The sequence below is a fragment of the Mytilus californianus genome, unplaced genomic scaffold (assembly GCF_021869535.1).
Source record: "Mytilus californianus isolate M0D057914Y unplaced genomic scaffold, xbMytCali1.0.p SCAF_9, whole genome shotgun sequence".
Lineage (NCBI taxonomy): Eukaryota > Metazoa > Mollusca > Bivalvia > Mytilida > Mytilidae > Mytilus > Mytilus californianus.
The window spans coordinates 18046502-18059618 of NW_026262745.1; the positions used below are offsets into that span (position 1 = coordinate 18046502).

The 13117-nt window shown below is 31.8% G+C and overlaps 1 protein-coding gene across 1 annotated transcript in view; it reads left to right on the forward strand.

Annotated features, from left to right (window-relative positions):
* Nucleotides 1-11841, forward strand: part of LOC127715797 (uncharacterized) — a 90189-nt gene extending 78348 nt beyond the window's left edge. The window contains exons 7-8 of the mRNA XM_052221936.1: nucleotides 10342-10521; nucleotides 11136-11841. Coding sequence (XP_052077896.1) covers nucleotides 10342-10521; nucleotides 11136-11416 — 461 coding nt within the window. The 3' untranslated portion in view covers nucleotides 11417-11841. The remainder of the gene's footprint in view (nucleotides 1-10341; nucleotides 10522-11135) is intronic.
* The last annotated feature ends 1276 nt before the right edge of the window (nucleotides 11842-13117 follow it).

Consider the following 13117-nt stretch of genomic DNA (forward strand, 5'->3'; position numbering starts at 1 on the left):
GATAATTTAGTCTTAGATGTATGATTTTTACATCGCGATGACCGTGAGGGCATTCCGATGTATTGCTATCGCCTAGATTTCCATTATGTAACTTTCGTTTTGGTTTTGTAACCGATCTATATACATGATAAATACGCGAACATTAACGAGTGCAAAATAACATTCCTTATTGTTTGTCATAAACTGAATACGTCTCTTCAATGAATACTGATGTTTTACATTTGTGATTTCGGGGCCTTTTATAGCTGACTATGCAGTATGGGCTTTGCTCATAATGGAGGGCCGTACGGTGACCTATAGCTGTTAATTTCTGTGTAATTTGGTCTCTTGTGGAGAGTTGTCTCATTGGTAATCATACCACATCTTTTTTTTTATACATACAATTATCCGAAAATTCCCGGTAATTTACAAAATAATTTTACGTAAATTAGCACATGAAAATCGCATGATTATATTAAGAGAATCGTGCCTTGGCAATTTTTCAACCAGACTTCGCGCCCCAAAACAAATTTTTTTGCATAAAATATATTAAGTAACCTTTTGCATGATACTATTAGAATTTATCCGACAATCTGGAAAAACTTGAACAATGGATCTTTAGTAACATTTAAGGGAGACACGGAAAATGTTGAAAAATATTGAAATGATATGTGTTCAATATAAATATTTTACTGTAAAATCAAATAAAATCACATTTTAACGTTGAGGCGACAGACCTTTTCTATGATTTATGTGAAAATATTACAATATCGAACTGATTGCTGTCATTTTTGTGTACTCGAATTTTAAAATCAAAAAGCTCTACTGAATTTTGAAAATGGCCACTAGACTTCGAACTGACATATGATATTTATCGTTACCGTTAAACATCATGGACATGATCTTATTATTTCCCACTTGTACAAATTTTATCGAAATCCATTCAGCAGTTTGTACTTTTTTCATCGTTTTGATTTGGATGGTTGGTTTTTGTTGTTACGTCTTACACGTCAAAAACGGCATTATAAACATGGAATCATATTAAAACATAACACTAAATTTATTAAAATCAGTTTTTATTTTATTTCGATTCAAACGATGAATCAAGACAGTTATCTATTTAATTATACGTAGAATTGATTTGTTTCTACCTTAATTATGCATCAAGGAAGGATCAAATGAAAATCAGACCCAATACCGTGCGTAACGCAATTATTGTTTAGAGTCCAGCTGAATCCCGCCTCAGGGTGCGGAATTTTCTCTCTGCCTTAAAGACCCATTGGTGGCCCTGGCCTGTTTTCTGCTCTTTGGTCAGGTTGTTGTCTCTTTGATACATTCCCCTTTCCATTCTCAGTTCTGTTATAGTATATACATGCTTTACACACTGATACCTTGCAATGAAAAAAGTCTTAAAACATTGTAAAAAGACCTTAATAATTAAAATACTTTGAATTTTGTGACACTTTCATAGAATATTAACTGTGTATGTATTTTCCATTTAAAATTAAAGACAATTTCACGCAATTGTCTGAAAAAGACTATTTACCGATTGATAATTCCAAACACTATTTACTAGGTAGGAACTATTTACTGGAATCAAACATTTTCCTGTACTTTTTGTACAATGAAATACTTATTTACTGGCTATGAGGAGAAAAGTAAGTTTGTGGTTCCCCTGAGGTACCAACTATTTTTCGACGAGATTATGATCATGTGATGAACACTCGTACAGTAGAAACTGTTTTGGACGATTTTAATCAGAAGCATGATATTTTTTGGAACTGCCACTGTTCAACCTAAGACTTATTAGTGACACTCGAAAAAAAAACCCAACAGTTGGAATGCTTAAACAAATAAACTGTTTTAAAAATGAAACCTTATTCAATATTAATAATATAAAAAATACTTCATTTAAATCAATACAAGATTTGTTAAAAAACTGTTTTCGCACTAATCTTGACTATGAAATGTAATTTGTGTGCACTTGTTTGCAGATGAAATAAACCAGATAAAAATAGAAGCACCTGTTGTTAATGAAAAATTTCTAAATACCACTAAAGACATTCTTAAAAGATCATTGCCGTTAGAAATGTATGGCTTCAATATGGACCACGAAAAGTCCATTTCATTCAGTGTTAGATCATGTCGTGATGTTAGACTATATCTATCTACAAGCACGCCTGATATACCAACACGGCTAGCAGGAACAGTCTTGTATGAAATTCAACTGATTGATTTCCAAGTTAAAGTGAGCAAATGGGAAAACGAAAATAAATATATTTTGATGAACAAGACACTTGATGTCTCGAATTGTTTTATGAATAATTCATATGGATCATTTTGGATAAGCTGGATGCAGAATATATTAACATTTGGAACCGGTCTCAATGTAGGTGTCAGTCAGTTTATAGATATTCCCATGGGCTATTCAAAAATGATTCAAGATATATATGTAGCTTCCCTTACACATGACAGTCGATTGTGGATTATTAACAGAAAAGGTAAGAATGTTTTTGTCAAATTGTATTGATACGTGACTATTGTTGAAGAAGCTAAATTGACCTCCAGATGTCTTTTTAGTTTTGAGGTTTGTTGAATTGATAACAGTTACCGTTACCTTGATGCTATGTTTGCTTTGGATAAACAACGCATATCTAATTTTACCAAGAGAAACTACCTTCAACTTAATCTAATATGAACAGCAACCATTGTTTTGGATATAACTCATACGGTGTGGTGATGTTTGAGTTCAATAACCGTTATCTATGAATAACTAGTGGAATTTTAAGACAGGCATTTTGTTATCACTCTTAATTAAAACTTGTATTAAAATATTTCAAGATACAAAAATATGATCGGAATTGATTGTACATGTAGAGACCGTTTTACAAACAGGATATTGCACCCTAATTTAACGGTGATGTTGTTTGTAGAGCCCGTACATTTATACAAGATTCACGTAAATGTACTGATCCTTTGAATAAAAGTCTTCTTTGAGGTAATCAGTTCAACACTGTAATAAGATCGTTGAATATTGTCTTCATCGGTATTTGATATATTAATCTCGTTTCTAAGAAATTAAAACTTAACTGGATGTAATGCTAGCAATAAGCACACTTGTGCTATATATATATATATGTATTCTGTCGTTACTTATAGTTAGGTCATGCTATTATTCTCAGACTATTTATAAAGTTTTTACGCTAACTCTGTTGAATGTGTACTGATTGATTTTCCAATCTGAGGAAGCATAATTCATCTATTAGTTTAACTAGCTTTCCGTAACTGCGGGTACTCATAGATCGGTACTTTATGACTTTTGTATTTCTGATTTTGTTTGTTTGTGTCAATATGAAAATTCAAGCCCTTTCCAATCGAGTTTTAAATGTTGTTCTTAATGTGATGTGCTGTTAAATTACTGTCCCAAGGTTAGGGAGGGTTGAGTGGTCTAGAACAACCCCGCCACATTCATTATGTACAGCTGCCAAGTAATGAGTATGTATTCCTGTGGTTTTTGTTGGTTGCAATTACTTACTGTCATATTTGTTTTTGTTTAACTGTTTTTTTTAGCATAAAAATTAGGGCGTTTGTTTTGTCGTAAGATTGTAACATTATGTTCTTTAGATGTTGTAACATTTTTTCACGTTGGGTTCTTTTTATTAGTCTCTGGTTGATAATTAATTGTCTCATTGGCAATCATCTGATGATGTACTCGTGTAATTTATTTCAATTAAACTTAATTTGTTTCATATACATGTATGTGATGACCTGAAACATTAGTCATGATGCAAAAAACGCATTACTGGAAAATATTGATTCACGGCGAAGTTTGAAAATCTTTCATTATATTATTTGATCAGCATCATTTCATTCTAAGGAGTTTTTTATTTTTAATATTATATTATAATACAATCGACAGGATCTACATTTTCAAATAAAGGAATAAAATAGTATATTATAAAAAAGATGACAAACAAATAACAATGAGCCGTTTCGTTAGTAGCATAAATTTTATTACAGTTACAAACAACTTGTGTGCAATGCACACATTGCGTGCGTCTCCGAAACCGTCTTTTTCATTCTTTTACAATTTCCTTATAGAGATCCCTTCCTATGTTGGAGAGAGAAACAAATACGTCATGGATTTTGATCTAGATGGTGATTATGATGAAGATTGTTCCATGAGAATATATGGTGAATAATTATAAGAGATTCAATTGGAACAAATTAAGAACATACAAAATAGCTACCAATCAAAAGTAATAAGTCAAAGAACGAGAAACAAAATCATGGCACAAAGAACAGAGTAGCGAAGACAAACAAAATACATTAAACACTACCATGCAGACAACACGAAATCGAAAAAAGCTAGATTGAACTAAGTTAACTATCAGATTCTTCTCAAAATGGTGAATAATCCTTGCTCTAAAAGATCAGTAACTGTTCCTGTTTTGAATAAAAAAAATAGTGATGCGAAATCAAAAATCAATTTACTTGTCATAATGTGTGGTTAACCGTAATGTTATACATTTGGGGAAATAAGAATAACCAATCAATCAATCAATCAATCAACTACATGTAGCTAAATATGAAAAATGAACTCGATAAATGCAGATGTCCTAAATTGGCAGAACCTTTCGTGCCGGTCGTAAAGATTTTTCAAAGATCATCCAGTTAGAGTTTTTCATACCGGTTTGTCAACAAACATGGCCGCAATGTCATCTATACATTTTGGTGAAAAAAAAGGTAGGTAGATCTTGACATTCTGATTATAAGAAAGTTAATGCATTTTACGTTATCTCTGATTTAGAGACATTGCGGCCAAGTTTGTTGACAAACCGGTATGAAAAACTCTAACTTTATACTAGATTCCGTAACAATAATTTAGGCCTAATGTGGTTGAAATTGGTTCTGTATCATCAACTGGATGATCTTTGAAAAATCCTTACGACCGGCACGTAAAATTGGACGACGCGAAGTGATAACAAAAGCACTCTTGGCTTTTCAGGCCATGTGAGCTAAAGAGAAGGCACGAATCTAAGTTGTTCAAGAGATTACTCCACCACAGAACACTAGATTATACATACGTATACACCGAAAGAAGACCGCTTTAACATTTGTTTGAAAGTCCCCATTAGTAATTTAGTGAACTGGTTAGTAATGACAGTGTAATCACCAAATATCAAAATATTAGAAATAAAAGCGGATGAACTGCACAGGAGAATTTTTTAATCCGCTATACATATAGGGTTGATGTTTACGATAAAACCATCATATATATAAAATTTTGGAAAATCGTTTAGATCACACATCAAAGAAAGAGCATGCCAATTGTTTTTATATAAGCGTTATTTATAAATCAGAATTTTTTATTAAGTTGAAACGCTTTTTTCTATTGTTGCAGATTGTGGAGTTCCTGATTTTGATAATGCATATGTACACATTCCATATCGATTGATAACCGATAACAAGTATGGAAGAGTACATACTGTAGTATGTTCTGAAAACTTTACACATTCCGGAAGTTTTGTCACTCGATGTCTGCCGACAGGAAAGTGGTCGAAAGAATTCCAGTGTTTACCAAGTATATCTATTGATTATTATGTATTTTCATAATATTTTTGTCAGATAAAAATATCATCACTAGCCACCCTGCAATGGTTACAATAGATAAACATTAAACAGATTGAATATGCCAAAGATAATATGTATTTCAATAATTGAGATAGTCAAAACAAAGTCATTTGAATATTTAGTGTTCAAAATGTTCAGTTACTTAAAATGATATGTAATTTCATATACACATATCGTCTTTAACATTATCACTCACACATATACAAATCCGGATATGGTGTACAAATTTTTAGACCTCATGTTTGTGGTATACAATCTTTTCTGCAAGTTTATTGTTTTCTGTTTGGTATTAAATTAATGTTCAGGTCCATTTCGTTAAAACTAGAAATCGATTTATTTGGCAATGCAAATGGCAGTCAGCAGGGTTTAAGAACATCCGTTGTTCGACCTGCTAGTCAAATGCGTTTTGTTAAAATATTCTTTTTCACTTTTTTGGTCTTTTGGAAATGTTGCTTGTGCTGTATTTAGACATCTCTACCAAGAAATTTGTTTTGCATGCACACGTATAAAAATTGCGGTTTTTATCAAACGCAATCGTAGGTTTGAACGTTGTTTTCAATTTAGACTTGTTTATAATTTTTCGTTTGGGCTTGTATTATATTTGCCTTCGGGTTTATATGATCCGTTCATCCTATTTCGACTCTTCAAAATTCAAAAGTCTATCCTAAATTGAGGTAAATCATATGGCCTTCCAAATACCGTTTCGATTCCTAACATCACTGAAGAGACACAAATTGTCGCAATTCGGATATGGTGTACTAATTTTTGCACGTTTTGTTTGCGCTATACCATCTTTTCCGCAAGTTTATTGTTTTCTGTTTGGTATTACATTAATAGTTGAGATTCATTTTGTTTCATCGGGTGATCCGTTTATTTGACAATCGCAAATGGCAGTCAGCAGGGTTTAAGAACATTTGTTGTTCGACCTGCTAGTCAAATGCGTTTTGTTAAAATATACTTTTTCACTTTTTTGATCTTTTAGAAAATGTTGTTTGTGCTGTATTTAGACCCCTCTACCAAGAAATTTGTTTTGCATGCACACGTATAAAAATTGCGGTTTTTATCAAACGCAACCATAAGTTTGAACGTTGTTTTCAATTTAGACTTGTTTATAATTTTTCGTTTGGGCTTGTATTATATTTGCCTTCGGGTTTATATGATCCGTTCATCCTATTTCGACTCTTCAAAATTCAAGAGTCTATCCTAAATTGAGGTAAATCATATGGCCTTCCAAATACCGTTTCGATTCCTAACATCACTGAAGAGACATTAATTGTCGAAATCCGGATATGGTGTACTAATTTTTGCACGTTTTGTTTGCGGTATTCCATCTTTTCCGCAAGTTTATTGTTTTCTGTTTGGTATTACATTAATAGTTAAGATCCATTTTGTTTCATCTGGTGATCCGTTTATTAGGCAATCGCCAATGGCAGTCAGCAGGGTTTAAGAACATCCGTTGTTCGACCTGCTAGTCAAATGCGTTTTGTTTATATATATATATATATAAAACGTCTGCCCTGCAGTGCTTCACATTTGGGTTGTATTACTTTTTATTACAGTCTCTGTTTCTATTTCTTTACCTTACTCATCTCTAAAATAAATCTGTTGAATATACAATTTAAATTGCTTAATTTTTTGAGGGATGTAAAAGTACCAAGCCACGTTCAACTAGTTAACCTTAGTCAAAATTTATTATTATATTTTAACGGCCGTTTGTTTGCGATGTTTAAATACACAGACTCTGTTGCAACTACTCTACCGTTGTCAAATTTGAAATATTTACAAATTTAGATCGTTCAGTGCTGTTTATTTGGAATTCTTATTGACGTAATCGTTCTTGTAACATCATAACTGTCGTCACCTTTAAAGCTTTAGAATTGTGCTAGTTCATATCGCACATTATTATTTTTATTTAAAGCATATATTTGAACTCTCTGTTGTAATTAGTCATATAACCTATGTCGTGTTTAACACATATTTAGAATTGTGCAAGCGTCTTACCTGATGTTCGGTTTGACATTTTTATTGTATAAATTTCAAGATTTGTATAGTTTAATCTAAGTAGACTGATTCATTCAACATCACAATCATATTTACTGATGAAGGATATTTGTTATCCGAAATATTTATAAATAATTACATTTATAGTTCCTTTTTTTGTTATTGGTGTTGTTGTGTACACTTTTAAGGCGTTTATATATATATATATATATAGAAAAAAGTCAAATATAATCCGTATGCTGGTAACATATAAGAAAATTAATATAAGATAATGACGGTTTCAATTCATCACTTTTACTAGCGCTTTCACTGCTTTCACAGATCTTCAGGTAATGTGACTTGTATACATAAATGTTATAAAACAATTGATTGACGTTAACAATAGTATGACGTTAACAAATACAAGGGAGACTACTAATGTCATTTTAAAATTGGAGTAAAGTCTTTAAAATGTTTCGTAAATATTAAAATATTATTTATCATTTAATCCCGGGTTGAGAATGTTTATGAATAATTCTTCTTTCTTCTTCCGGAGAAAATCATTTTGACGATTGACCATATACAACGGAAATATTTTAAATCGTCCATTAGAACAACGATGGAAATGGTCGTTAGCCCTGATGATTGTTAAATCTTCATGGTTGGTTTGCTGTCTATGTACAGTCATTCTAGTCCGCAGTTCTGTTTTTGTCTCTCCAATATAAAATTCCTCACAATTTGAACATATGAGAGAATAAATGACGTTTGAACTTTACAAGACATATTTTGTTTGACTGTGAAATGCTTTCCATTTTTGAAATAAATTGAACTTTCTTCTATTAAATCTGGACATGTCATACATCGTTTATCGGTACATTTTCTAACAATAGGCAAAGTTTCATTAAAGTCGAATTTTGAAGATGTTAAATATCGTTTTAGACTTTTTGACTGTCTTTTACTGTTGATAGTCTTCTTTTTTTGTAATACTTTGTCCATTTTTTCACTTTTGTGTAAATTATTTTCAATTTGTCGCATGAAACTAAATATATCATAATCTCGTGGGTTATATGTTGTGACAAACGGGATAATTTTGTCTAAACTGTTTGATGATTCTTCGGTTGTTTTGAATCGCCGTGATTCTGTAATGATTGGTCCTTTTATCAGTGCCTTTTGAATTCCGTAATCTATCACTTGTTCCGGATATTGCTGCTTTTTTAAATACACTTTTAATTCTTCCAATCCTTTATTGCGTAATAGTTCTGTACTTGTAATGGTAACTATTCTTGACGCTAGATTAAAAGGTATATTTAATTTTACATGTTTTGGATGATTTGAGTAAAAATTTAAATACATATGAGTATCGGTGTCTTTAGAAAAGATATCTGTGACAATTTCATTGTCTTCCGTTATAAGTACTAAAATATCCAAAACGGGATTTTTTTTTACATTTCTGTTAATTGTGAAACGAATATGTGGGTTTAAAAATTTAAATCAGAATGAAAATCTGAGACAGATATATCCGAATTCCAAATTATAAAACAATCGTCAAGAAATCGTTTCCAGTTTTGTCGTAGGTAAATGGCAAAGTCATTTCCGTATTTATGGTCCATTTTTTCGTATAATAATTGTTCCAAATATCCAAGTACTAAAGTGGCGTATGAAGGCGCCATTTTAGTACCCATAGCTGTTCCTTTTTTCTGATGATAGTATGTGCCGTCAAATATATATATATATATATAAACAAGTCTAAATTGAAAACAACGTTCAAACCTATGATAGCGTTGGATAAAAACCACAATTTTTATACGTGTGCATGTAAAGCAAATTTCTTGGTAGAGGGGTATAAATACAGCACAAACAACATTTTCCAAAAGACCAAAAAACATATAACTATTGAAACCAATATAAGCCACACTTGTATTGTGTATATAATATATAAATAACTTGCATTTCTTCACTTGTTTCAATCTAGAACTTTTGATATTAAAATCGTTATTTAAAATGATTTGCCCTTTGAGCACGATATAAAACTATAATGTTTGATTACCATTTGTAGACTGCAAAGAACCACCACAGTTGCTGAATACGGGATCGATGCATCATAATAATAGGAAGTATTCAACATGGTCAACGTATAATTATGACTGTGTTACGGGCTCTGCCATGAAAGGCAATGGTACGATTGTCTGTCAGGATAATGGCGAATGGAGTGGTCCTCTGTTTGAATGCAGTGAGTAAACTCTTAAAAAGTGTGAAACGTATGTCAAGAAGAAAGTAGTATATCTGTTTATGACCGAACGTCGAAGGCTACCAGTTGTATCTCCTTAAACCGTGTATGGACATTCTTTAATGATAGCACTGTCGAATACAGATGATACGTTAATAGTGACGAAGTAAAATGAAACAAAAGTCATTAAATGGTCCGTTAAAATCACGAGGTTGGAAAACTCAAACACAATTTGTTTTCTGCATGATAACACATACAAGATTCTGTCGCTTTGAGGAAAAATATAGAAAACATTACATTACAAAAGTAAAAAATAAAAATAATTCGTGTTCTTCAATATACTTAAGATAAGGACGATGTCTGTGCAGAGTGAACGTGTTACTTCAACTGTTCCTTAAAGAAAAGAAGGCAAAAACTATTTCAAATGAAACACAACCTTGTTAGAACAAGCAAAACATTTGAAAATACACAATGTTTTAATATAGGCAAATTTATCTTAATCAGTAATTATTAAATTTCAGTTTGCCCTCAACCACCAAGGAAACTAAATACCCATTATACTACCTCTGATCAAGATGCCGAATATCGCCATGGAGACGCCTATCGGTATGAATGTATGACCGGATATGCCATGACCGGAAATAGCACAATCACATGTTTACGAAACGGTCAGTGGTCAGAGCCTTCTTTCACTTGTTCAGGTAAAAATAACATCGTTTAAGGAAAGAAACTTAAGAATTGTCCAAGAAATATAAAGCCAAGTATCCAAATTTTATTATGGGTCCCAGAAAGTACCACATTTATACTTACTATATGATGTATCCAGCGAAAAACGTATTACATATTTCTATATTTTTAAAGAGTATACGAAATTCTTGTTAAGATATGCGACACTGAAAATGCAATCTTTACCTACCTCAACTGTATCATAGCTATACTAACTAAACCAACAATATTATCAAGCATGAATAACTACACAACTAGCGTACACCACTGATTGTAATTGGAAGCAAGTGTGTACTATATTTGAAGCATTTTAAATCACCTCGAGTCTAGATAAAATGTATAGATATAGTCCAAGAGGACTATAAAACACCCAAGCGGTAAAACACATTTAGATATATATGCAAAGATAATTATCACAATAATGAAATATGAATAATTACAACTATTTTTTTTTAAATATTCAAGCTTCTCCCTTTTTTGCTATGATTCTGGGGCATTTTGTTGTATCTTAAGGGATTGATTGATTTGTAATTTTATAAACAAGATTTACGTAAAACAGATTTTACATTTTAAAAGTGCTTTCGTTAAGATTGTAAATGTCCATGCAAGTTGCCTGATTTGACAGAGGAAGACATTCAAGAAATGAAGGACAAAATACGAAGAGAGAACCTTATAGACAAAAAGAGCGTCTCGAAATATAGGCGAAAGATAACAAGTGCCCCCGACAATAGATTCTCGGCAAAAGCAATTGGATACGTTGGAGTGGCTTGTTTGACAACTACCGGATTGGTGGTAGTCCTCATTGATGCTGTAAGCCTTGTGAATACTGTGAGCACAGTGTTTCAGAACATCAAAGGATTGTTTATATGACATTTGTAAACTCTTATCATTTACATTTTTTGTTTGTTGACTCCAAACATGGTTACTTCATTTAGGTCGGCATTGATGCAGTATTGTACAAGTTGTAAATACTTTTGATTAGAAGAACTAGAAGTGTTCACAGTTAATGGTTATTTGTTATAGTAAATATATATTGTTTTGAATATTACCTTTAATGTTGTAAAAAACCCCCTAGACATTGTTTGTGTTAAAACGAAAGGCAAGTATTGATATGTAAATTTTACAACTTCTTGTTGTAACAGTGCAATTTAAAATGTTCTGTGTGTGACAGTTTTTGTATTAAGGCGAAAGTGTTATTTTTCTCTTTGTTGTTTAAATTTCCATCATTGTGTCTCTATTGGATAGTTGTCACATTGGAATTCATACCACATCTTCTATTTTTTTAATGAATCGAAAATATACTGTATAATACAGTGAATTTAGAGAAAATAATTGTAGCAATTATATTGTATCAATGATATATCATGAAATGCTGATAACTGGGCTGGTAATAACCTCAAAGAACAAATAAATATGTTTGTCTATCTGATTTAACTGACTCTGTCAATCGAACTGTACAGAGTAATTTCGAAAGCTAAAACGTTTTGAACCTATAACACATTTTTCGCATTTGAGTACGTTTCGTATACCGTATGTTATTGGAGTAACACGACGGGTGTCACATGTGGTGTTGGATCTGCTAATCCTTCCGGAGCACCTAGTCATCCTTTGATTTTGGTGGGATTTATGTTGACTAGGTTTAACTTTTTTATGTTGTGTGTTTTAGACTGATGTTTGTCTTTTGGCAGTTTTTCGTGTTTTGCCATGGCTTTTGTCAATTTTTATTGACGTATAAGTTTAAATATTCTTTTGTTATCTTCCTTCTCTCTTTTTCAAAAAGATATAAAAAACACGTGCAGATTTGTTTAGAGATAAATGGCCTTTGTATCTATGACTTTAAGCAATGACAATGATCAGCAGTACTTTGTATAAGTAAACATGGTGTAAATAATTGAAAGGGATAATCAAAATCATATTTTTGTCAATATCTCACAAACGCTGAATGCTGCGAGAAAATTCATGATAAGGCTATGTTCACAACCTATCAATTTTAAAAATACTTATCTAGTAGATGTATTTGAAATACTCTTAACATTAAAATGTTGTTTATCTTTGAATTTTATAAATAACAAACCCGACATATACAGATAGGATTTTATTAAGATTTAAACTAGATCCGATATTTCAACTGTCAAGTATACACAAGTTTACATTGAAGTACATCTTTGACCAACATCAATTGATTTGTATCTGAAAGACAAGACATACTTGCCTTGCTTTCAACAAATGTTTTTCTGTAGGGTAAGATTTACCTTCTGATTCGTTTTTGCGACGATTACTAAACATTTGATAAATTTGGTAAAATAATAAAACAATGTGGGGAAACTCAAAAAACACATACCCACGGTTTATTCTTAATTTTTACCTCTTTTTAGGTCGCACACAAGGACAAAGACGCAAAGGTGTTTTTTTTTCAAAAACAGACTGTCTAAATAATCGGCAAGTTCTTAAAATCGTTTCTTGATCAACTTTCAACAGGAATTTTAGTATCAAATTTTTCAAGTGTCAAAGATATATATATATATACGTTGGGAACAAAATAAACAAAAATTCGAGGGAATTGTCCTAGAA